The sequence below is a fragment of the Pseudoliparis swirei genome, chromosome 18 (genome assembly GCF_029220125.1).
Source record: "Pseudoliparis swirei isolate HS2019 ecotype Mariana Trench chromosome 18, NWPU_hadal_v1, whole genome shotgun sequence".
In the NCBI taxonomy this organism is placed as follows: Eukaryota; Metazoa; Chordata; class Actinopteri; order Perciformes; family Liparidae; genus Pseudoliparis; species Pseudoliparis swirei.
In genome coordinates this window covers 23,577,584-23,605,273 of record NC_079405.1, presented here as the reverse complement: position 1 = coordinate 23,605,273, position 27,690 = coordinate 23,577,584, and the positions used below count along the sequence as shown (strand labels likewise).

The following is a 27,690-nucleotide window of genomic DNA, read 5'->3' as shown; positions in this document are numbered from 1 at the left end:
AGTCATGAAAACATGACTATTGGCGTCACTTTAAAATGCGAGGATGTGTCCCGTCAAATGTCCTGCTGCCTCGACTCCTCGCTTCCTTAGTCCCGGCCATGTGAGGTGTGAGCGGAGGTAAGGAGGAAAGGAATCAAGAATGTACAAAACTGGGGTCAAATAATGTATTAATTTGCAACCTATTGCTTCTGTCCATCCTGGAGAGAGGGATGATCTGTTGCTCTCCTGAAGGTTTCTTCCCTTTTTTTCCCCGTGAATTTTTTTTCCTATTTTGGGTTTTTTTCTCTGATCCGATATGAGGTCAAAGGTCAGGGATGTCGTATGTGTACGGATTGTAAAGCCATCTGAGGCCAATTTGTAATTTGTGATTTCTGGCTATACAAAATAAACTGAATTAAACCTGACAGACAGAAGAAGAAACAAAGTACATAAAGCTCACGCTAACTTGATGAAAAGCCTCATTGCTCTGATCACGCGTTCATGAATTGAATTCATTAAATCGACTTTGATAAGCACAGAAAACCTTGTTACCATCCATCCCTAAGTCGACACGTTGGGTTCACTGTGGTATTTCTTTCCCCCCCGTGTGTTTCCTCCAGCCCCTCCTCATCTCATCGAGAAACCCCAAGACGCCCAGAAGCTCATCGATGACTCGTTGGTGTGGGAGTGCAAAGCCACGGGGAAGCCAAAGCCTTCTTACAGGTGGATGAAAAATGGAGAAAACCTGGAACCTGCAGAGGTGAGAAATTCGAGGACACAGTTCCCCACCCAAGGTCAGACTTCAGACAGCGGCAGACTCTTCACGAAGGGTGCGAGCGACCGAGCGCTGCACTTTCAGCTTGTTCCTTCAAGCTTTGCCGACTAATAAGCATCCGTTATTGTCCTCCTGATTACGACGCATTCGTTTCAAAGGGGACTGGACTGCTTTGCTAGGCTGAGAGTATTTCACGCTCCTCTGGAAGCCACAGTGATGCAAGGGCTACCCTAATATTCTGTTAAATCTCTTTTTGCCAAGTGCTGTTATTAAATCCTGCGCCACCAAATGTGGGAAAAGTAAGTTCCTCTATATTAACACTGGACATCCTACCTTCCTTCCCCGCTGCCTGTCATCGCTGAATTCCCATTATGTGTTTAATGAAGAGAGATGAGCCTGCCGTTGGCGCCGGCCCGCCTACTTGTGCATCGAACTTTAACTTGTTGGCATTTAAAATATAAATGAAAAAAGAAAAGAAAAATTCTATATTCCTTCATCATTATTGGATTATTACCACATCGGATCATTTAGCCAGGTTGTTTGGGGAAGATTGATTGGACACTGAGGCACAGCTTGCACCTGATACATAAACAGGCATTATGTTAATTTTCCTAATTATGCAAACAAACCCCCCAAAGAAGAGATGGGCGACAAACACGCCAGAGGATATCGATCAGTTAAATGTAATACATGTCGCTGGAATAAACCCAGTCTGTCGTTGTTGTTACCAGAGGCAATGGGCACACGGAGGAACAGCACAGTTGCTATCCGGGAAGAATAATCAACAATCTGTTTTGGCTTTCATTCTATCAATACCTCCTATTGGGTAACACTATTCTGTGTGGTTCCACTTCTTTTGTCTACGTGGGATTTTAAACACTCACATTTAGTTAAAAATGAGTGAACATCAGGCGCTTTTCTAACGCACGCCTTATCATAGGACTTCCTCCTCCTCCTCCTCCTCGTCATCGTTTCGTTCTGAACCGATTGCATTCATTCAGACAAAAGCAAAAAAAAAATGTCATCCTCGTAAATAACAGGAGAGTACAAACACACCTCGCCCCGCCCCGCGCTCCCTATGCATGTGTGATTAAAGGTTACACAGACTGTTGATTTATATCCCCCCTCACCCCTTAAGCATAAATATAATATATGGATATATTCATAACGCATGGGTGAATGGATTAATCAGCCAAGGTGTTACATTGTTTGAAATGCCACCATTAACCACAGTGGCTTAATGAGTGGAAGAGGGAAAGGTCAATGATGTAAAAGAGCAGCGGGGAGAGGATGCGCCATTTGTTGTTATTTATTACCGCGAATCAATTGAGACCTTTCTGATCGTATAGTTCACTGGGACTTATTTCTGCTGACCGTTCTAGAAGTTTGAGCAACAGCAATAAAGAAATCAGAGTTTCTTTCATATCTCTCTCTCTCTCTGTTGGGAGTTGTATTATTCATTCCCAGATTTCTTCATTTAAGTTTTTTCAAAGGTGTTTTTTTTTTAGGTATGACTGGCTTATGTCTAATTCTATCATATCAACGGCATCCCTTCTATGTGTGTACTTGCTGATATTTTACAAAGAGTTTAACCCAAGCCAGGCCATACAGCTATGATAGCAATCATAACACATTCATAAAGGATCAGTAGTGTACTGCTGTTAAAATATATATATATATATAGATATATATAAATATATAGATATATATAGATATATATATATAAATATATATATACTTTTTGTTTGTATTAGTCGGTTGTCGATATACACACTCAGATACTACAAGGAAATAAATGTAAAGAGGAACATCTCTAGTTACAGGCCATATCTATTTCTGGGCAAATTAACTATACAGGACAGTAGATTTCTGGGGAGTCATGATATATATATATATATAGCTGAGTATATGTGCATTAAATTATTCAATGTCAGTCATGTAAAATATTGAAGAGCCCCAACTATTTCTAGTGTTTCCCTCTCATCATAGTACCTCTCAGACCGGTTCTACAATCGTCGGGCTCTTTGTTGGACAGTCGGTTGACATGCCCGCTGCTCTCTGCCCTTATGGATTATGAGACTCCAGTTTGTTTTTGTGATGCTCTGTATTACTGCCCTGTGTGGAAATAGCTAGGGTTTATTGCAATGCTTCTTCTTTTTTCTCGTGGCTGTTTTCATCTCAAGGACCGAGTCTTCGCTGCGTTGTTGACAATGGCTGCACGATCAAGTGGCTGCGCAATTAAAGAGGAAACTCCACCGTGAAACCGGATAAATCCATTTGAGTCAGTGGGGGAGCACCATACACATGGTGTGCTACTTCCTGTTTGGACTTTAATGTTAAACTTAAAGTACTGTCATTTTGAGGCCCTTGTACTTTACTTCAGTATTTCCTATTTCTGCTATTTTGTACTAAATTGTACTTTTGACTGCACGACATTTAGTTCATAACTTTAGTTACTAGTTATTTAGCAGATTTAGATTAATAAGACAAAATCAACATATAAATGATGACGTATATTTATAGAGAAAGATAAGATATTGATCCCTCTGAAATTCCTAAGCCGGATGCCTTTCACGGAGGGATCAATATCTTATCAGTATATATATACATAACTTCAGAATCTGAATTTGCTTTATTTCAAAGTAGGAATTTACAATTGTGTATTGGTGAATAGGTAAGAGACAACAAGATATATATAATCAATATTACTATTTTAAAATGAATAAATATGTACATGTACAATGTAACTGTTTAGAATATATTCCTGCACATTCCTGTCTGGCTTTTCCCATTTTAGAGGATGTGCAAAAGTTCAAAGCATTAAGAATAAAAATAATATGCAATGTACTCTCATGTAACATATAAAAGATTATATATCCAATCATATAATATACATTATTTTGAGTATTCTAAGTAGATTTATATATTCTGACTCAAAGCTAGGGCTGGTAATCTTTTAATGAAACCAGCAAGAGTACACTAGAATTTTTTTTATTCATCCAACCGAAGAAAAAAAAGCCCATAGTTCTAGTTTATAACACTGACATTCAGGCCTTCCTCCAAAGCCACACTCCCAAATTATTAAACAGCCACAGAGACCTGCTTTTCTTTTTCTTTCCTTTTTTGACAGAACAATTTGATGTATTCATTACTTCTGGGATGTAAAGATAATTTTAACAAATATATATATTTTCTTTAATTGAAGAATAAGATTACCAACCCTAGCTTTAAAAAAAAAAAATGCTCCCAGTTTGTAGAAACAATCTACTGTAAGTAATGCACTGAGTACCTCATAAAATGGCACTTCAAAACACCTGAACTTTAAGTCAATGCTCTTCGTACTCGGGGAATCAACATCAACCGTGGCTGATGTGAATCTACAGGACTGTCTCAGAAAATTAGAATATTGTGATGAAGTTCTTTATTTTCTGTAATGCAATTAAAAAAACAAAAATGTCATGCATTCTGGATTCATTACAAATCAACTGAAATATTGCAAGCCTTTTATTCTTTTAATATTGCTGATTATGGCTTACAGCTTCAGAAAACTCAAATATCCTATCTCTAAATATTAGAATATCATGAAAAAGTATACTAGTAGGGTATTAAACAAATCACTTGAATTGTCTAATTAACTCGAAACACCTGCAAGGGTTTCCTGAGCCTTGACAAACACTCAGCTGTTATAAATCTTTTTTTTACTTGGTCTGAGGAAATATTAAAATTTTATGAGATAGGATTTTAGAGTTTTCTTAAGCTGTAAGCCATAATCAGCTATATTAAAAGAATAAAAGGCTTGCAATATTTCAGTTGATTTGTAATGAATCCAGAATGCATGACATTTTTGTTTTTCTAATTGCATTACAGAAAATAAAGAACTTTATCACAATATTCTAATTTTCTGAGACAGTCCTGTAATGCACTCCTCTATTCTTTCATTCTTTCCTCCCCCTGTTAATTCAAGTTCAAGTGGAGCAAACAGGCTGAACTGATAAGTGAGAAAAGAAAAGATTATTTTCTGCGTCCACAAGAGTGGATTGGTATTTTTATGACGATAAAATGTAGCTAGTTTAAATTTTTAAGCTGTAAAATGATCATTCTCACAAAGGCCTCCAGTTATTAGTAATTCTGAGAAAGATAACTGTAGACAGCAATCAACCCATCGAAGCTCACTCTTCTAAACCATATAAGCCATTCTTTTACGGGCTTTCGTAGCTTTATATTAAACAAATCAACCCAGCGTTGTCGGGCAAATGACATTGCCAATCATTTTCCTTCAGCATAAGGCGTACAGATGGTCCCCGCAGGTCCCTGCATGAAAAACTGCTGATTTGAGAGGAACGTCATGCTTAATTAATAGCAGCCATAAGCAGGAGTGCTTCCCGTGCACAGACTGATATACGCCACCATTTGCCTCCCTCGCCAGCAGGGATGTTCGCCACTGCACATCCAGAGCCGCAGAGCGTTATGGAAATTACGGGAGCAAAAACCTGCTCAAACACAGGATTAGTTTGGGATCTTTCAGTCGACGACGGTCTCCCTTTTTCATGTGACAGTACCTTAATCCCCCCCCCACCCCCCCTCGCAACTCCGGTACAGGCCGTTCAGACACCCCTGGGCTCCGATGACGTTATGGGTGAGCCCCGAGGAAGACGCGGGAGATGAAGGGCACGCGCGGAGGCAGAACCTGACGCGGCCGCATAGAGATGCGTGAAAACTGCTCAGGGATTTCATGCTGTGGTGAAGAAGTCGTGTGCAAAGCCCAAGTTCAGGGAGATAAACTTATATCGAGGATTAAATGTCCGACAGATGCGCTGAGTTTTTAGTTCATCGGGCCCAGTCGTCCCTGTAGAGATCTTAATTTGATGGCTCAGTGACAACGCCCCCCCCCCTCAGCCTCCAGGATCGGCCAAACAGATGAAGAGGAGGTACACGGCTTGACGCTGGCACTTAGTATGTATGGGGGCTAGCCTATCAGAAAAGCAATTTTCACAATGCATTATACCTCAGATGTTACGATATTCCTTCCCCTCCTTCATCCCCTCCTCCTGCTGAAGTGGAAACGGGCCCTGTGGTGCAGTCGCTGACATAAATAGGGCACGGTTTTTATTTCCCTCTCATAAACATGCAGATTGATTAGGGTCATTTTCTGCTAGCCTGCCTCCACCCACCCAAGCCTTTCCCTCCATTAGTGATGAAAACCTAGATTTATTGCCACGTCTGTCACTTCCAGACCATAATTCACTGGCCCCCACTGGCTGGCTGGTTTTATGTAGATGAGAATAAGCCGTATTAAGGCCTGCGTCTCTATGTCCATAGGAGCGCATACAGGTGGCCAACGGAGGGTTGTCAATAAGTCGCCTGACCCTGTCCGACACGGGAATGTACCAGTGTGTGGCTGGGAACAAGCACGGAGAGGTCTACTCCAACGCAGAGCTCCGGGTGATAGGTAAGGATTCGGCTCGGTGTGTGTGTGTGTGTATCTGTGTCATAAACCCACAGGAAGAGTGTAAATTTGACGTAGTAGCCAAACCGTGAAATTACAACATCAAGGCCCATCACGTATTGCCATTAATTGGGCACAAAAGAAATGCCTTTTTCTCATCTACTTCTAGAGATGTCTGTAAATCAGCTCATAATTTTGTTCAATTAACTCAACATCCCAGTATAAACATTTGAATGGCTTTTATTTTTTTAGTAGTTTGATCCTAAAAGTTGAACGTAAAATGCACTCATAGCCGAATCCAGTGTCTTTTTACTTCCTCGGTTCATGTGAATCAGACTGAGGACGGACCGAGGGCTGGGAGGCGGGGCTAAAGGAAACACTAGATTGCTTGCTTTATGGATGTGGAAGATTGACGGAAGATCTGGGTATAATTTATGTGAATTTTATAATCAGAAGTCACATATGTTTTTTCGACATGCACTGAGCAACTTTCATAGGAATGAGCTGGCCGCCACATTCGTCGCTTTATCCAGGTATCTTTAGACATCCATGGTCTGTCAGGGTTACCACACGTCCTGGAAAGCCTAGAAAACATTTGACCAATTCTGCAGTAGTGGAAAACACATGGAATATGAGAGAGAAATGTTAAATGTCCTGGAAAAGTATTTCAAAAATACTCTTATTTGCCTTTGGATTGGATTTAATAACTCGATTTTTAATAAGAGCCCCCCCAAAACTGACAACAATGCCATCTGACATTCCCGATCATATTAAGGTTAAAATGGTACTTTATGGAAAGGAGTACTTTGAATAGGCTGCGTTGTGTTATGTTGTGAAAAGTCACGTCACTTACATTAGACTTACACTACCGTTCAAAAGTTTGGGGTCACTTAGAAATGTCTTTATTTTTCAAAGAAAAGCCCTGTTTTTTCAATAAAGATAACATTAATCAAAAATACACACTATACATTGTTAATGTGGTAAATGACTCTTCTAGGTGGAAACGTCTGGTTTCTAATGAAATATCTCCATAGGTGTATAGAGGCCCATTTCCATCAACGATCACTCCAGTGTTCTAATGGTACATTGTGTTTGATAATCGCCTTAGAAGACTAATGTCTGATTAGAAAACCCTTGTGCAATTATGTTAGCACAGTTGAAAACAGTTATGCTGGTGATATAAGCTATACAACATGGCCTTCCTTTGAGCTTGAAGTACTAAATTAATACTTCAAATATTAATCATTATTTCTAACCTTGTCAATGTCTTGACTATATTTTCTTTTCAATTTTCAATTCATTTGACAAATAAAAGTGAGTTTTCATGGAAGACACGAAATTGTCTGGATGACCCCAAACTTTTGAACGGTAGTGTACTTCCCATTCCCAACGTGTTTTAAACAGCTGATTAATGTTCATGAGTTAGCATGTTTGGTCCAGATGCTAAATTGAATGCGCTAGCTTGTTTTGCACGCAAAGGTTTAAAGTTGTGTGATTCAACTCTTGCGATGATTGTAATGTTTGTCGTGAGAGAGAGTGATAGTAATTAACGAGAAGTTTCGGTTAAAACAATAAAAAGACTGGCTAACGGTACTTCGAAAACCATTTTTTGCATCGTCATCGTAGCTTCAAACACAATGCTGCATTGTTGAGGTAAAATGGACCGCAACACGACCGTACAACATCGGAGCGGTATAGCTACACGTGATTAATCTTGTTGGTCAAAGGACAATAAACAGATAAGAGCCAGCGGCCGTGATCCCGAGCAAACTCGACCAACGGATGTAAAGTTCACTCTTGATTTGTTAGTAAGCTAAATTGTTGGCCACCTCTATTATTGCTGTTCGGGCGGTTTACATAATTCATAAGAAAAACCAAAGCAAGGTCGTCCCTGAACGCGCTCACAATGGCGTGGCGGCGCGTGCGCTAGCATACCTTCCGCCGCATTTGTTCTCAACTTTGCTCCTTCTTCCTCCTCTGCTCAATACCGCCGGATGACCCACGGCCTCTCTCTTATTGGCCCCTAATTGGAAAGCATTAATTATAAGACCAATGGCTGACAGTGATGTATGCCAGCGCCGCTCTGTTCGCCAGCCTCGCCCATCTGCCCTGTCAGGCCTGTCACTCGCCACTCGGAGCGAGCGGCGGCTTCGCAATCACTATTCATCCTCCGGCGCGTCTCATCCTGATCATGTTGCTGATCGGAATCAGGCTCAACACGGCCGAGGGTTAGGGTCAAACTGAAGGTGGAGATTTAAAATAGGAGTGTCAGAGACAATATCTAACTTTTTTAAAAGGGCTAATATCTTTTCTAGTTGTTTATAGCCGGGGAAAGAAGAGCAAGACATCTCTGTCTCCGTTGAGAATATCAATAAAGTTAAGCCCGTGCAACTCTACGTCAATTGCGGGGATTGCTGTGTAGCCTTTTGATTACTAATTGATCAGATTGTGAAGAATGTAATAGAGTCTTAGAATTAGCCACGGCAATAATGCCACGTATTCAAGGCCTCATTTTTAGAGATGAATTATATATCGGATACTCTTGAGATCATTTGAAGCAAAAGAGATGTGATGCTTTTTACAAACGCCCGGCTTTAATATGCTGCTCTTGTCTCAGCCATTGCCCCAGATTTCTCTCACAACCAACTGAGGAGCCAGACGCTGGTGAAGGTTGGAGGAGATGTGCTCATCGAGTGCAAGCCCAAGATGTCTCCGTGGGGCGTGATCTCCTGGCGGAAGGGCAGCGAGATGCTCCGAGAGAGTAACAGGTAACGCAAAAAATATTGCCGCATTTTCCGCTGAGCTTTCGATGTGATGTGGCCCTCAGTATTGGACAGGAGTCACATACTGTGTGACGTGAACAAGTCAACAAATAGAGCGCTGCTTTTTCACCACCTAGCATAATAGCGTACATTATGAGAGGAATGTAACTACTTTAAGATATATATATATTATTTTTTTTATCAGTTTCACTGACAAAACATTGTAAATGCCAAAAAGAAAAACTTAAATAAATATATAAGAATAATAAAAATACGAATAAAGAAAATTCTTCAAGATATATTTCTAATCACTAATGGCTTAAATGGCAACAGACCTGAGGCAACCTAAAAAAGTTGAATTGTTCACCATATCTGATAGACATGTGGATCTAGTGATCAAACTTATTATTTCGTTGTCGTTATCCAAAATAACACGTCAGGGGCCATCAGCGTCTCATACCGGCTCACTTTAGCATCTGTTTGAGGCGAAGCAGACTTTAAATTAACTCCTGTCTGAAAAACAAAACCTGCACTTTCACCCAGGTGACCGCTGTACATGTCCTGTGTGAAACCAAGTCAACGGTGACTTTTTTTCGCGAAGTTTCTCTATTTTGCGGTAAGCCTAAAACCTGAGTAAAAATACATTGGAAGTTTATTTTTTAAACTGACACGCCATCCCTGACACGTCAAAAAATTGATGCTGAGAAGACCAAGAGCTTCATAGTTTGAAGCGTACGGCCACTAAAAAGCGTTGGTATTTGACAAGTTGGCAAGGAGAACGTGTTGAACTCTTGCTCCATCGAAATGGTCCCGTATATTTGGGTGACTTGGCGGTGAGTTTATCATGCTGCTTAAGTAATCATAAATATAATCCCGGGTTTGAGTATTTTCACTTTCCTGTCCCCTCTCCACTCTCTCCTATTAAAAAATAATCTCTCATTAATACTTCAAATAAAAGGCTTTATAAGGAAGAATTGACTTATCTTCCATGGCATAGCAGAAATTTTAATTTTTAATGCAACGCATTGTTTTCATGACTCAAGCAGTCAGAGAGCTAAGAATCTTTTGAACATTCATACTCAACGTTACACCAAAAGCCTCCAGTCGCTGCGGCGTATTTTATTACCGCACCTCCGTCCTCACATGTGGCGGAGTCAGCTAAGACAAAAATCAGCATGAAGACTAAATGAGTTCCGGTTTATGGGTTTCGAGTGTTTTATCTCCGTCTCTTTAGCGGTGACCAAAAACACACCGGCTGCTGAGTGAATTCAGAGTGCTAACCAAGTACCTTTCACCTCAGCGGGGATCCCGAAATCCAATTATTCAACTTCTGACACCAAGTTTCAGGCCATCTGAGCGTTCTGCCACGTTTGACCCCTGAGATGAGGTGAATATGTTTGCCTGTGTGTGTGTGTGTGTGTGTGTGTGTGTGTGTGTGCGAGCGTCCGTCCAATTTGAATGGTGAAGTCTGGCCAAGTGGCCTCATTGCAGGCAGGGGTCATCCATTGGGTGTCACCGCTCTAGCATGACTCCGCTCCGACAGCAGGGCTGTGTGCTCAGTGTCTCGCCAGGCCTTTGCATATATACAAAGCGGTGTTGCTGCTTGTCAAACAAAGTGGCGTGGAATTTGCATCGTGGTTTCGCCGCTGGTGCCCTTCGCTCGCCATGCGTTTTCGGCCTCTCACCACCTGGACCCATTTTCGATTGTGTTGTTTTTGATATTCATAGTGAGGATTGAATTCACATTTGTCTCTGTTGTGTGGGGTGATAAATAAAAAGAAATTTGAATTGTCCGTCCTCAGATGCTCTGAGATGGGGTTTTTTACCACTGCATATACTTGCCTTTCAAAATCTCTCACATTCATAACTAGATATTGCATGATGACCAAGTGCTCTGATAAATAATGAATGATTCATAATTTGAATCATTTACGTGTTAATAATTCATTAAAATAAGGGGATTCTTTTTTGTTAAAGTTGTAACTTTAAAATTGATTTACTGCGGCGGTTTAGATGAATTATTTGCATAGAATCATGTTGATGGGAAATTAGTACGTGGATTTCTATAACTCTCTGTTTTTGTCTTGGAAGTTAGTTTTTTTGTTGAACAATAATTCCGGTACCATAAAAGGCATTTTGAAAACACACCTGGGCACAACCTGTGGTTCATCGAATTTACAGGGATATTCAAATATGATGATCTAAAAAAAAACTGCAGCAATAACTTCTTGTATACAGTCATAGAACATAAAAGAGAGGTTACACAGATTTGGAAAACAAATGTTTTTGATGATTTATTTTGCATCTCTGTAGATGAACTGGCTAGGTATTTTCATCTCAGAAATTATAAACTACAATGAACTCAGACAACTCTTTCGACATGAAAATAACCAATCAGGATACAAAACACAAAATCATGTCAAATTCACATCGCGAAGATGTCAGTAATATAGAAACTGCTTTCTTGAAAAGACAATCATCTCCTTTTGCATGAACTTGATTCCATGATACAAAAAAACTGCTTTGATGTTAAACATTTTAAAGTCAGGTGCACTTGGAAAACAATACAGGCTAATTTCCATAATTTCAATTTTCTTCAAAGTCATTCGAAAAGGCGGTAGCATATCAATGAACTACACAAATACATTTTCTTTTCAATTGGTATTGGCTCATTCTATCTCCTTGAAATACCAAAAGATGTTTGGATCAAGGGAGATGAAAAACAAAACATTTGATCGTCGGATATACAAATAAACTAAATTGAATTACTCTTCCCATTGTTTGATTCTTGTTTACAAAGTCAACAGGTCAACATTGTTCATTATAAAAAGCCTTCGCTCAACAGGAGAGCGACAAATAAACAACATGAAAATGCAAAATACTCGGATCAAAACTATTTATTCTGGCAGTGATGCAAATTTGGGACGGCTGCAACACGTTTGCAATAACAGATTTGAATAATTGTGCGCCAGTAGAGGACAAACTCCCGAAGTCCTTTTGAGTGAGTCTCACTTGAGTCTCTCTGAGGTAAATTGTTGTAAAGCCTGAGCTGCTGCATGCTAATATACCGAGTTTCTTTTGAGAGAATTGTCTGAATAATCTTCCTCCTTTGTAAACCTCTACACAGTGTATATATAGTTATAAGGCTTTTAATCTGAAAGGTAAGAATGGAAGGAATGAATATTGTATGAGTTGCCTTTGTCAAGGTTGAAAGGAGTTGGAATTAAAGTTTGTCATTGTTTTACACTATAGTAGTATTTTTGAATAAGTCCATTCCGCTCAACGTGATTGGTTGAGGCCTTTGTTTGCAGAGCAAGAGCTCAGACAAATCGACCATTGTTCCCCCAAAAATTATTTCCGTTTCATTTCATTACGGCGTGTAAATCTGAATGCCGTTCAAATAAAATAAGCTCTACGCACAATTACAGTACGTCGCTTCTGCAACCATCAGTGTTTCTCTGTACTTGTCCCTACATGTACGAATAAATAAATGAGATCATTAAAAAAACAGAAATGTGTTTTTATGCTTTTAGTTCTAATTGAATAAATGATATTTGGCTAGGACCACCTGTGTCACATGCACTAAAATTAAGAAGCACACATTTGAAATTAAAATTCAACAGTCCCAGCTGTGTCCCGTACATTTACATGAAAAATGCCTCCTTATTTTCTTTTTCTGCAATAATGCGGGACTCCTAGGAAGTGAAGTAACCATTTACACAGCTTGAAAATATGCCAGAGCCTTCTAAATGTTCTGATTAAAACTTCCCCTTACTCTCTTTCTTATTATCTCCATTTTCTCTCATCTGTGACACACACACACACACACACACACACAATGCCAGAGAATAAAAAATGCCCAGCATCTGCTGTGCTGATAATTAGAGCGGTCTTTTTTTTAAACGTCTCTGTAATAATCGCTCACTGTGCCGTAATCAACCGGACGGTTGTTTTGAAAACTATTATGACTTTAGTGAAAGTAGAAAGAACGCAAAGAGGTACCATCCTGGTCTCAAGTCGTACTTGTTAATTTATATGTGTCTCTCAGTTGTGAGCCCAGATAAAATGATTCACGTGTGCAGACATGGGCAGTGTGTGTATGCGTACATGTCTGAGCAGGTCTGTTTAGTTCTGCACCCGTACAGGAAGGTGTGAAATCAACGAGAGCTAGCTGTGAACCCCTTTTGTTGAAGATTAATTGCCTTAATTGCGTTAGCGCTCCGCTGTGGCTTCGGCGGCACGGGGGAACCAGTGTCACCAGCTGAGTAATCCATCTTCATAGCAGCAGCCCCCTCTTTTCTTCTTCTTTTTTTCCTGCAGAGGACCAGCGGAGGGGGTGTGTGTGTGGGGGGGGGAGGGAGGGAGGGATGGAGAGTAGGAGAGAGGGAGGGAGGGGGAGTCTTATCTACCCCAGACAACCCTGCAGGGACGAGGTTTAGATGACATCAGCTGGAACAAAGCAGCTGAGAGTGCAGAGCAGACCGGGTCTTGCTGATGAGTGCGTAAGTGGGCCGTGTCAGCCGTGGAGAGAGCCACCTTTTAACATTTTTTTTAAATAAATACAAAACATTTCAATATGTCACCAGCAGGAAGAAATCAAGTTTCACGGCGGACAAGTTTCACATCCGTCAACTGGCCGACGTAGCGGCGCCGCTTACCCTCCTGCTTTAAAACACCATCTTTTCAAAACCTCGAGTATTTATCTCTCTGGGCTCTTTGGCTGTCATGCAAATATTTGTGCTGCTTCTGTCGATGCTTTGATGAAGGTGTTATCCCCTGGAGGGAGGCATGAGAGTGCTTCTAGGCGTGGCTCAGCGGATACACGTCGCCTTGTCGTGCATTCTTTGGTGCACATTACACAAAAATAGGATACAATGATGAAGTTTCTTTTAAAAGATTAATAATTTGATTGACACTTTTGATCCTTCGTGTTAGTACTCTTGAGGGGAAGCGGGAAATGTGCCATGCCCCAGGTATCCACGGCAATGCTATTTATTTAGCACAGTCCAAAAGGTCATACATCCAAGATATGCCAATGTGATGCTAATTCTTTATGCTAAAATTTTCTTTTTTTATTCATTGTACTGTACATCAAAGGTTATGCATCATACCTCCCTCAAAAATAAAAAATAAGATATTTAGACTCGGGAGAAAATATAAATGAACCCAGCCAGTATTAAATCCCTCACGCTTCCCGAGCTAGCCAACTGAGGAGCAGAGCACTTGTGACATTCGAAAAACTAAATTAAGAAGTCCAGGATTCCTCAAATTGTATTATCTTTCAGGTTTAAAAGAAAAAATTGAAACGACTCGTGCTAAAATAACCGCGTATCGGGAATACGCCGTCTCTGCTGCCGGTCTGCGAGAAAGCTCGTGACTCAGAACGGAAGAATAAATAGTTCTGCGAACGCTCCATCGGGCCTGAAATGGCACTCATGGACCTGTAATACTTTATTTGGCATCACATTTTTGTCCTACAGACATGAGCTATGGATCTTCAGTGTATTTTCCTTTTAATGCTTTCCAGTGGACGATTTTTTTTTAAACGCTGAGAATACTTTGATGTCTCAAACATTCTCTCCCAATTTCTCCCTTGATTTCAATCCAGACACTGCTATTGGCCACAACTGCACGCCTATTGGAAACCGTGAACTGTATGAAATGGTGCGCCGGTGTAAGCCGTAGCAGTCGTTGTGCACTTGGGAGCGTAACCAGTTGAGTGACATCTTTGAACAAGGAGAGGACAGGAAGGTTGTTGCCAAGGTAACATCTGTTAAAAGTTGTATTCGCTTTTTCTTCTTCTTTTACCACAGATTAGTAGTTTCCAACAGCTAGAGATGTACGGAGGATGGATGCTTGCGGAAAAGACGGAGAAGTGAAAGGCTATAAGTGTTGCAATGCATACTTGTTTATTCAAAACTGGTCTTAAACAACTCGGTCTCACTTATGTGATAATAGTTTATATTGCCCACTGAATATAGAACAACAGATAGTGGGAGGTGAAACATGGCCTTACAGTGACCCACTTTGGTCAGTGATCAGAAATAGCTTTTATTGCCTGGTTTGTTAAGATGGACAGAAACACCTGATCTGGTTGGTAAAATGCTCCCTCTTCAATCGTTTAAAGTCAACACTGCCTTTTTCATCAGTCAGTACAAACAAGCTGCTGTCTTCATCACACATAGCGGGTGAATTCGCTGCTTATTCAGATGATCAGTTGGGACGTCTGTGGGTTACAGAAAAGAAAAAAAATCCGAAGACTCAAAATTACTTTTTGGCATCACTGGCCAGATTGGCTGCTAGGGTTTCAATGTGTTGTGTCAAAAGGCAGAATATGCAGTTATGTGACAATAAAGTACGATGTACAGAAGAAAACTAGAAATGAAAAAAACTACAACTGTGTCACAGCCTTGTAGCACGAAGTCCTTAGAAGAGATATTAAAGGAAATCAAATGAAATGAGTAAAACAGTCATTCCGCTACCGTGGAAACAAATGCGCCAATGAGGCACAGACACTCGTTGGGACAGGTTCATGGGATTTTATTTACGGTCGGCTTTAAATATAGAGACAAGACAAACGAGACAAGAATTCGCTAGCTAACGCAACCCGTGTTCTGCTAACTGATCGCTAACCATCATGCTCTCGTCTCCAGCAACGCAGCTGGCAGGAAGTGAGACGGAGGGAACGCGGGTTGTGCTAGCTAGCTTATTCTTGTCTCATCTCATTAGCAGTAAATTCCTCAAATCCAGTGCCCCATTGCGCTATTTCCCAAGCTGCTGTAGTTATCATAGGTGGCCCTATATTAACAAACTAAAACATTTTCGGAGTTTTTGCAAAAGGACATCCTTCTGGTTTCTTTTTTTTCAATTTTTCTTATCCCCCACCATGAATCCACAGCCTTAAACACCGATAAAAGACATTTTTTCCCACCTTCCCAACAGACCCGCGTAGCGACGGTTGTGCGCCGCGTTGAGAATGCTCAGATGTCAAAGCAACGTTGGCCCACAAAATAAAAAGATTTACAATTTGGATCAAACAAAAAAATATCTTAATGCCATACAGTATATATATACTGAGGAAATGTAATAATTAATCAAAAATATCGTAAGTAATTGACTGTTTCATATATTTTGGGTAGAACAGGTGTGATTTCGTTAGCTATGATGCTGTCAATATATTATGTTTGTCACATTTCACTATGATAAATATTGAGGCGACAAAGTGGGAAAGTTGTTCTTATATTTGCCAGTATTTGTAAGAAAATCTGTAAGGAAAACAAATCCATTCTTGAAGGACATTCGCCTTCTTTGTGCTTCATATCTCATTGCACAAATTACACTTACCGGTACCTTTTGTCGAGAAGGAAACAAAATGGCCACATCCGCGTAGCTTGACACGCTAATGGGTCGTTTTCAAAGTCTGCGCAATTTACTTTGAGAAAAAAAAAAAAAAATTGGCCAAAAATGTCCCCCCCCCCCTCCCTCCCATATCTTATCCATATCAATTTGACACGAACGGAGCTCAGACGTAGCCTACACTTTGATGCCTCGCTTTAGCTCAGTGGGGTAAGAGGGCCGTCCTTCAACCGCAAGGTCGTGGGTTCGATCCCCGCTCTCCCCATTAGCTGCAAGTCGAAGTGTCCTTGAGCAAGGCACTGAACCCCCAGTTGCTTCCCGGGCGCTTCACCGCAGCCCACTGCTCCTTAATAACTAAGGATGGGTTAAATGCAGAGAACTAATTTCCCCTTGGGGATTAATAAAAGTGTATATTTATTTTATTATTTATTTTTACTTCTGCCAAACTGAATCCGCGTGAATCAGTGAGCATGAGAAATGAATATCGAAGGATGCTCTCTGACTCACTTCGTGCCCGCAGCCCTTTTCAAATCATCTGTTAGGTGTGTTTATGGCTTTTAAGTGGCGTCTGTAAATGTGCGAGCTTAAGAGTTTTTGAGTGGCTCGCCGACTTAAAGTGGGAAGACGCACAGGGGCATCTGTATGTGGCCGGGGTGTTGATTCGTCCATTAGTCTGGGGAGAGAGAGAGAGAGAGAGAGGGAGAGAGAGCAACATTTGCGATTAGCCAGATTCTATCTGTAGTCATGACCCACGGGGTGGACTGTCCCTCTTGCATATTGTATATCCCTCCGTCATTGGCTGTGCAAATAAGCATGGCTGTCACGTAAATGAAGAGGTGTCTCGCAGAGTGATCTCCATTTATAGGCCCATCTGCTGTGCCAGACACACTCCAGAAAGAATCAGTGTCAGGAGAGCAGCAACACCGTGGGAGAGGCAACTTTGCATTAATTTACTTATCGCATATCTTCTTATCTTTTTACCACGACGCCTTTGTTCGGTCTCAAGGAGATTTTTAATAAGAGTCTCATCAGATGTCTTTGGGCTTAATTTTATGAGGGACTTGGAATTAATAAGCGCTGCCTGGGAACAGGTGTATTAATAAAGGGGGGTGATTACATGATCCGCGTGGACGGCCGGCCCCGCGCTGCCGTTCCAGTGTCCTCGTTCTCCGGCTGCGTGCTGTTATTCTTATTACAACCGGTGTTTATCATGTTTAAATGTCACTTCGCCTTTTTTTCTCCCCTCGTCAGATCTCTAATTTCCTCATTTGCCTCTAATTGAACATCTGCTTGTGAAGTGGAGTTCTGACTCCGTGGAGGTAGCAGCGTGAGCGAGCGGTGCCGGGCCCTGAATACTGAACGTTAATGTGCCCAGAAGGACTTATTTCATTACTTTGCCTCGAGGAAAGCTTTACCACCAGACAAGGCTGTCGCGCTAGACAGCTGACGGCTGCCTTTTGCTCCGTCTCTGTCGCTACACCTCTCTCACACCCCCGGCTGTAGCTTAAAAAGCCCCAATGAAGGAATGCGCTCCCACCTCGCCTGAGAATGGGAGCAAGCGGGGGATTAGTGCTCCCCTGATTCTGGCAGCTGCAGACAAACACCCGACACTGTTCAGAGGCACACACACACACAGATACATGCACACACATGCACATAGCAGATTACTGTAAATGTTTTATTTATCCCAACACGTCTCAGAGTTGGAGCTGCTCAGGAGGTGGAAATAATCTTGGCCCGGTTGAAACCTCAGTGGGCGGAGCCAAAGTCCTACATTTCTTTTGAAAGGAAGGTCAGAGGTAAACATTCATTCTTGATTAGTAATCAAGGTAATAATAGAGCATGTTGATAGATAGTCTTTCTTTTTTTTATAAATGCATTCATGTCCTGGAAGCATGGGTGGATTATGAGACATTGAGGCCCCTGGACACAGACATGCAAATAGTTCCACCACCTCTCCTGCACCTTAGCACAATTTGTAATGTGTTAAACCTCTTTTGCAGTTGTTTTGTGTCTCTTATTACATATATCTGTAGTTTAATGTCTCTTCATAGTCATTTTGCTTCTCTCTGTGGTCACCTTTTGTCTTTTTGCAGTTGTTTCGGGTCGGTTTGTGGTCATTTTGTGTCTCTTTGTGGTTGTTTTGTGTCTTTTTATAGTCATTACACATATCCTGGGTTTTGTGTCTCTTTGTAGTTGTTTCGTGTCTCGTATCTTCCTTCCTTTTGCAGGTCACTGGTAGACCAGTTCAGAAATGCATCTATACCTGGAAGGCTGCAATATATATGAAGACAGGACAGCGACTGCAGGCCCGATTACTTAATATGACTTGGCTAGACGGATGGATGATACAATAAATCGATAGTTGGTTAGTTGTTTCCACTCCGCGTCCATCCCATAGCCATCGGGACGCCCATGTCCCTTCACTGAAGCTGAATATGAACGACTAGTTTGATATATATGTGGCTCTAAGCAGGGGCGGGGGGGGGGGAGTGCACCATGCCTGTGACCTGCTGTGATCATGAGCTCAATTTGGACGACATGAATAAGTAGCCCATGATCTTGACATTGCTCCCTGAGGTCTGGAGAACCTGGATCATATCCTGTATTAGAGACATATTTACAAGCGGCTTGAGAGGAGAGGAAATTGCCAGCTCCTTTCACGCAGACATTTATAAACCCTGATCATCAAAATTGCTTTTTATACCATGCAGGTGCGACAGAAGTTATGGAAGAAAAAACATGGCCTGCAATATACCTCGTTTAAATTTGCGCAAATAGCACAGGAGCAACGAGATCCTATTTCTGATTGCATCAGCCGAACCATGAACTGTTTAAACATCTGCAATCAAACCACTGGACTGGACTGCAGTATGCCTGGAGAAAAAATGGCTACCCAAAATATGTAAATCCCAAATACACAGTTGTGGGTCAATAATGACCGAGAATCCCTTTTTCTGGCGAACAATTTTCTTTTGGGCAGGGCGAAAATCATACTCTATTTGTTCAAAGAGTCATTATTGAGGGAAAAGAAGAAACATCAATCAGCATTATTAAGCATAAACCTTTTAGGGGCAGTAAAGCTACATTTTAATGTTAAACACTAAACTATTTAACGTGCCTCAGGTGCCCCTCAGACCTTCGGTCGGGGTGATCCGTATTGAAGGACACTCCCCCTGTTCAACAGCCTTTGCTTGTCATCCATGAGCGCCAGCATTCATTGAATTTGTTGTTGTATTTAGAGACCATCAAAGTGATTCATTGATCAATTTACCTCCCGGCCGTTAGGGTCCTGCCTCCCACATCCCAGTGCATCACTCAGACTGCATATCCTTTAAATCATTAAGACCTCAGATCATGTAGAGCCGTTTCATTTTCGTTCTTTTGTTTTTTTAAACATCTATCAGTGCAACGTGTAGCTTTTCTCTGTATTGGCCCAGTTGTTCCTCTTCTTGAGAAGAAAGGAGGGATGGGGGTTTAAAAAAAAAAAAAAAACCTCTCTGGGAATATGCTGCTGACTGACTAAACTCAAATAAATCTCAGAGCGCAGATAAAGCAAATTCCTGCGATGTTTGCTGAGATTAGGTCGAAAACCCTCTTTACCCGCCCGCGCGCCGGGATTATTTTTTATCTGGAAGACTGTGGGTGATCTCATTTCTCAAAGTGAGAACCCGCCAACGCAGCATGAGTAATCCATCTTGGTTTCCTCTGACAATTTCCTGCGGAACATGTGTGTGCTCTTTATTCCTGAAGGGACACCTCGACACACGAGGAGAGATTAATATCTCGGGGAAGGGGAATAAACACGGAGAGCAATTTGTGATTAAAGGAATCCTCTGGAAGTGCGTGCGCACGCCTCTCGATGGACTCTTCCCCCCCACACACACAATGCAATTACCAACACAATCACGCCGTGTTCTTCAGGTGGGAATTTAGACGTTCTCAATCAGCCCTGCTTCATTAAGACACACTCCCGATAAAAAATGCATACTTTAGATGTTTTATTGTTATGTTTTCATTATAGGCACTGATAAGTTATAATTTTTTGCCTCCTGGAGATTTTCTTTCCCCTTTTATTGTCAAAGTGAGACCCGATAACCAAACTGTCTGGTGCTTTTGACTTCATTTATCTCCGCATTATGAGAATCGAGGCTTAACTTTCCTTGTTATTGTCACGACTCAAAAAACAGGACCCAAAAGCACGACTCCAATGTTCAGGGCAATCAAAAGGATTTATAAAAAAACAGAAAATCACAGCTATGCTGGAAAAAGACTTGAACAGAGTACAAAACAAAATCACAACTATGCAGGAAAAGTAAACCAGGACAAAAGACTACACTATCAAGAATGATCAGGACGAGACAAGAGACAAGACGATCTGACACAAGACACAGGTAGACACCGGCTTAAAATACATGAGGAAATGGGGAACAGGTGGACACAATCAGGGGTGGAGCAGACAATCACACTAACGAGGAAACACCGGGGAAGGAAATAAAGTTTCTGAAATGAGAGAGGACAGTTACTACAAAATAAAAGCGGACATGGAAAACAGGACTTAAACCTAAAACTTAACACAACCGAGGAGACATGACAGTTATTTAGAAAATAAATTCCCTGCATGGAACATCCAATATTCAAATTGGATAACAAACTGTACCCAGGACTGTTAGTGTTATAATGTGCACAAGTTTACAGTTCCTGCTGTATCTATATATTTAAAAAAGAGGGAAAAAAGGAGAATTCATCGTAACTGTCGAGACTATGGGGGAATAATTTAACATTTCCCTGCTTACATTATGATAATACACACTGGAGCGGCAGCGTGAGTGTGTATTTCATAGAGTAAGAGATTAATACTTGCGTCGCAGCCCAGCCTCCGTGTCCCTTGGCTGTGTTTTTATAAAGCAACAATATTGCCAGAGAAGCTTTAATGCTATAGCCGCTGCCCCGGAGACTATTGTCAATACACAGCGAACCAAAAGGGAAGTCATTTCAAGTATTGCCTGCAACTTACTCTACTGTTAATGTACCCTGATAACGAAAGAAGAAGAAAAAAATCAGTGCATAACCCTGCGTTCTTGTTGCAGAGCTTGCCTTTGTTGAGACTCGGAGAAGGAAGTGCTTATTTGGTGTCACTCGTTCTTAGTTATCTCTCTGCGGCTCAATGCGAGCGCTTCCTGCAACGGTGGTCGCAGAGGCACTTGTTATTGTTGAGCTGTGATTGGCGCCTCCGAAAAGATCCCTGTCAGATGGGCTTTTTCTACCAGATTGATGGTAATTGTCTGCAAGGTACAGTGCTTTTGCACCGCTGAAAGACTGAAAGGGTAAACTGTAATCGAGCTGCCTAATAACTTCTTACATCGAGGAAGTGATTTGTGTTCTCTCTTTGGCTACCGGGCATTTATTTTGTGTGATCAGGCCTCAGCGATGAGTCACTGGCCTCTTTAAGGCACAATTCCGAGGTTGTTTTAAGCTATTCTCCATTTCCCTATCCCGCCAACTGCCACGCAACTCACATTCAGTGCACACACCCGTCCCGTCGCATTATAGATACTCCAAATGACAAAACGTTAGATTCATTGTTCCTGCACCACAGCGGATCATACGGCTTTGACTACAGTTTTATGGTCCTGAAGCCATTTGTTTAGTTCCACTTTTGGACCTTTTACCACATAACTAAAAAAGTATTAAACCGAATCGACATTTGGTGGGATGATTGGTTATTATCCGGGGACCATTTGATTCGATTTTGGGATCGATCAGGTCAAAGGTCAAGGTCATGAAAAGGTCAAAATCTTCTTGAATCGCATGAAATTTGGTGGGATGATTGGTTATTATCCGGGGACCATTTGATTAGATTTTGGGATCGATCAGGTCAAAGTTCAAGGTCATGAAAAGGTCAAAATCTTCTTGAATCGCATGAAATTTGGTGGGATGATTGGTTATTATCAGGGAATCATTTGATTAGATTTTGGGATCGATCGGGTCAAAGGTCAAGGTCATGAAAAGGTCAACATTTTCTTTTTACCATAGCGCGGTCAATTTTCATCCAATTGGCATGCAACTAATGCCAAAATGTTCATAATTCAATGCCCAATCTTGTGATATGCGAAGGTATGCGCTCTACCGAGTGCCCATTCTTGTTAAAGGTTGGCCTGACGTGCTTTGTGCATGTTTTTGGGGTCGGGTTCCCTTTTTTTGGCCGGCATAAAGATATTCGATATGTCAAGATGAGTCGATCTCTGAAGTGGTCAGAAAGCATTCTCCCACATGGCCTCATGGGAGTAGGGATAGATATTCGGGGAAATCTGTACCGCCAATCGCCCCCCTTCAAGACCTCTTGCAGTTCAGAGGAAATGTGTTACTGCTATGCTGTGAATGAAAAGCAAAGTCACGGCTAAGTCCGACCGATGAAAGACTCTTTCATGTGGAGCGAGCGACCAATCGCAAGATCCAACACTCTTTTGATATCGCTTTCAATTCATCGAATGAGTAGATCTCGGAAAAACATGAATTCTTTAGCTAACTCAACGTCACATTCATTGCTATGAATACACAAAAATAAGAAATACGCTCCTCACCTCCGTCACATTCTAAAAATGATGAGGCGATGATGTCCTTGGCCTATTTTTCTTCTTCAGCTGAGTTTTACGGCAGTTGGCATCAGCAAGCGCTGCATTACCGCCACCTGCTGGACTGTCCCTTTGCCCCGTATATATTTTCCAGCTTTGCCGCGGCATGTGTGACAAGACGAGTGACAGTCACCAGTGGCGCCTGGAAGGTTATCCCAGTGGTTTACCAAGAACGATGTGCGGATAAGAGGCTCACGACACACGCTAAGCCTACAGCTAAACTTGCAGCTTCTTCTCGAAGCTGTACAACGGCGATCTGAGTTCGTCGCTAACGCCAGCACGCCAACATTCTGACGTTAGCGCGACGACGATTTGATGTTTGGTGGGGTGTGGTGTTTAGCCTGTTCACCGGGAATCGTTTGGCGTGTTAGCATGCGAACGTTTAGTATTTCACACTGAACAAAAAGCCCAGCTATGGCTCATGGGAAAGTCATTCTTTTTTTTATTGTGAATCTTCCCTTTGACAACTGAAAAAAACGTCGCAAAGAAATCATGATTTGGACCTTTAGAGCAAAAAAAAGAGAAACATTTCAAATGTAAAAAGAGGAAAAAGTGGGTCATCACGACTCACCGTCTTCCCACTTTTGCTGCTCTTAGCTTCCTAATGTCCCTCTTCATGCTTTTCCAAGCAGTTCATCAGAGCTTGATGTATGCCATTTGCAGTTTAATCATTGTCTTCATAAAAGTCAAGTAACTTGCACTGCACCGACTCCGTCAGACACAAAGTAATATCTCGCTCGCTCTGGAAACATTGTTCCCCGCGTTTATGGCATCGGGTCGTGGACAGATCACCCGAAAATGTGCCGCGCGGTCTTTGGTCCTAAAACGTTCTTCGTAATCGTCTCGGCGTTTGTTCCTCCTCGCAATATTTCAGTCTTTTAAAACAAAGCACCTTTTTAAGGTCGGTGCTGATGTAGCTGAGCCCGTGTTGGCCCAGCACAGCACATCAGGCGTCATCCGCAGCAATTGAATCATGTTCCGCAGAGAAAAGATGCCGTGCATAACGCACCCTTATCGCTTGTACCTATAGCTACCGTGGCCTTCTTGTGCATTTATTGTGGAAGCATGAGGAGTGACGGATATTCTCACCTTCATATGTACATTTTGAATTCCCAAAAGGCAGAAAGGGCACAGAAGATTTTCACGGAGACACCGCCGACGGGCATTTATACCAACGTCTCTTTTGCCTCCCATTGAGAGCTGCTTTTTTTTCTCCATATTTATCAGGTTATTCCATAAAAAAACAAGCGAACAACACCAAACTTTATGGAAACATTTGTTGGTAGGGGGGGGGCGGTGGGGTGCAGGAATTGGAGCATTTCCGCGATAACCAACTGATACGCATAAGAGGGCCTGTGATTGGATGACGGGTGATGTGATCAGCTGCATCATCTGCTTACTGCTGTTGTCAGCTCTGGGATCTAAGAGCGCCTGTGTGCTAATCAGAATAGAGGAGAACATGAATATTTGTGCACGTTTTATGGAAATTCATCCAACAGCTGTGGAGACATTTTTTGCTAAAAGCTGTGGGAAATTACTTCCACGTTGAGTCCGGCCAGAGCCAAGTTGTCATCCGAGCAGCAGAATTACCTCCAGTGTCGTTATCGCTTGATAAATGTCCTGATATTTTTATTTTCTCTGCCAGGCCTTTGCTTTGCTCAGCATCGTCTCGGCTTTTCAAATGTAGTTGGGCACCAGCTTTACAATTCAAATCACCTCAAAGCTAATCATGCCCCTTTATCATCGAGCCGCCTGGTAGTGCTCTGATCATTCGCCGCGGCTAATGGTCCCTGTGACAAGGTGAGAGTCATTGGCACCGGCCTGAGTACAGAAAAAAAAAATCCATATCAATTACACCTCTATCGGAGAATTGTCAAAAGTAAATGCCCAGGTGTCCCTGTTCCTCCGGAGTGAGCCAATCGCTTTGTTGACTGAGAGAAGACACACACACACACACAAAGAGCAGCAGTGTACTTGCTTATTCGTCTCTAATTGACGTTAACCTTGACGCCGACGGCTTCACAGGAAGAGGGAGTGCGTATATATTCGGCTGCATTACGTCGACATCCGAGAAGTTTGTGCCCCGGTCACAAAATCTCGCCCGGCAGGTTGCGGCGTCCCGGGTCTGCGCCGCACAGCTGGGCTTGATTTATACCGCCGACAAGGCCGTTTCTCTCCCTAGCACGGCTCGCCGTAGGGGAACCAGAGGAGAGGCGGCCCTTCAATTTATCTTTGACCGCCCCTCCCCCCGCCGATACACTTCAGGTTTTCTAAAGCAGTCAAGAGCATATAGATCAACACCTGCGGTCGGGTCCCGCCCCCGTGTCGCGCGGCTCAAAAGGATGCGGCGACCTCGCCTCTTTCCTAACACACACAGCTCCCTCCCTCCCCCTTCGCCTTCCAGGCGCCGTTGGGGACGCTGACGATTTTGTTTGATACAATTATGATTAGAAACATCTCCCGGAGGTAGGTTGATGGTGGTCAACGCGGGTCGGGAAATAGCAACAAAGACGCACCTCGACCTTATCGGCGGACACAATATCAAACACGGCTCCCTGCTGTGCTGCTTTTTTGTTGTTGTTGTTTTTTTAAACATTTTCTCTCCATTTTCACCTCTGCTGTGTAGGAAGAGGGTTGCGGCGGATTTTCGGCGGCGAGTTGAGCATCAAGCTGTGTGCCCACTGAGGCGTTAGTCTTTGTGCATAGAGAGGGCCTTTGCCGAGACTAATTATCGCTGGAATCACCGTAAGCCGCCGCCGATCTCTCTTCCCGCGGTCTCATGGCTGAGTAATCCCACTGATAGAATCTTAACCCTCTATTTTCACAAGCACGCTTTATTTACCCTGTTAATTAAGTAGAGACGCATTCAGGCCTCCACCCCGCAGTCACGCTAGCAATCCAAGGCACCTCCGAGTCACGAAGTATTCATGAACGGGTCTATTTTCTAAATACTAAATACAATCTGAATTATTTTCACAAGTATGTACTCCAATTCTTTGACGGCGTAAGTGAGTTAATTGTGTTTGTCGGATGCGGTAGAGCGAGCTCACGTGATTCTGTTGGTTGAGCGGGAGGCGTTAGAAACTTGGACGTTCCGGTGGAACCCGCGCTCACGGTCAAAGCCGCCGCTCACGACGCATTAATTTCGATTTATTTTCCTCGGGACTCATTAGTTCGCGCTCACAATGTAGTTTATCAAAGGCAAAATATGTCTGAATGAAACATCCCCAAAAAAGACAAAACAAAGCTTTCAAGCGGCTATTTGATTGTAGATGATGCGTATTTTAAAAAATCACGAAACGTAAAGAAATAACCAAAAAGCTTTTGAGTTTTTGGACCGGGCTCTTTTTGCTGCCATTTCCACTTCACAGCGCAGTGAGAGCCGCTCGATGACTGATGTTATTTGTCTCTTTCATCTTGTCACTGAGCAGCTCAGGGCCCGTCCTCAGAGGCTTGATCTCACCCCAAAATACACACACCTGTTTTTTTTTTGTGTTTTTGTTTTTTAGGAGTGAATTTTGGCCATCTCGTCTTGTGTCGAAAATAATCGTCTTTCTTTTTTTCTGAGACTTATTGCCGTGCACATTAAACCCTGTTGTGGCGCTCGTGTTCACCTCACCTGTGAATTATTGATACCTGCTGATTTCTCTCAGGACGGAGGGGCGGGTGAAAAAAAGAAGAAGAAAAAAGAAAAGAGCAAAACTGAAGAAGTGTTAATCGAAAGCCTCCATCTCTTATTCACGAGTTCTGCGCTTCGGTCGACTTCCACCGTGTTTGACCTCACCTGCTCTTCCATTAGCTTTGTACTCAGACAACGAACACTGACGCAGAGGTCTGCGCCTCTTCCTTTGCAGCCGGCCGGTGAAAGGGAAAGTGCCTCCCCAACCTTTATAGGACGCTTTAAAATAAAGAAATAAAAGAAAAAAATAGGTCCCAAAAAAAAAGGCAAAGAACAGGGGAGGACTGCTGTGGATTCAGAGCCATTTGTCCACTCTCTAGCTTCCTCTCACAAGATGCACGGAGCACAAGTCACATGATTTCTATTTCTTCCATCAGGACAAAGGGATTTTGGATATTCATAGAGCAAAGCACAAGTGCAGGTAGAGTGGAGACCACTCGTAGTGATCATAGTCTGTTCGCTTCACCTCGTGATGCGTCATAACCGTATTTGTTTCCCTCTCTTTATTTGTCTAATTTTACGTTTGTGTATTTATTTCATGAATGTAAAGTAGTGAGATGGATTTTATTGAATTTAAAAAAATTCAGTACAGCTAATTGAAACGCTTTTCAAATTACAGTATGGAATTAAATGACTGTATTGTGTGATTCAAATACATGATATAACAGGATGGACCTGTATATGAATTATTTGGGGACGGCTTAAGGGGGCATTATGTGACATCATCAATCCTCTTGACAACCATAGGTCCTTTCCAAGCCTTCAGCAAGAGCGCCAAAAAAATACTTTTTCCTATTACACACAGAAAAGAGATTTTTTTTTTCCTTCAGGAAAATTAAAGGAAGGTTAAAGATCTAATAGATCTTATTAGTAAGTCTAACTTCTTTGGCTTCCTTCCTTTTAATGGGAACCAACGGGTCCCCACCACCAATGCTGCATCCAGCTCTCTTTATACATCCACGGCAAATTTGTCTCCATTATTGTCGCCCGTCTTTTTCTCTTTGTCTGAGCAGACGACACGACGTCTCCCGAGACACACCCAGTTGTGAAGCTGCATG

General features: G+C 42.2%; 1 protein-coding gene across 1 annotated transcript in view; it reads left to right on the top strand.

Moving 5' to 3' along the window:
- cntn4 (contactin 4) overlaps positions 1–27,690 on the top strand; it is a 171,183-nt gene that overhangs the window by 113,629 nt on the left and 29,864 nt on the right. Inside the window, exons 9-11 of the mRNA XM_056437610.1 lie at positions 600–739; positions 6,074–6,203; positions 8,818–8,968. Of these exons, the coding sequence (XP_056293585.1) occupies positions 600–739; positions 6,074–6,203; positions 8,818–8,968 (421 nt within the window). The remainder of the gene's footprint in view (positions 1–599; positions 740–6,073; positions 6,204–8,817; positions 8,969–27,690) is intronic.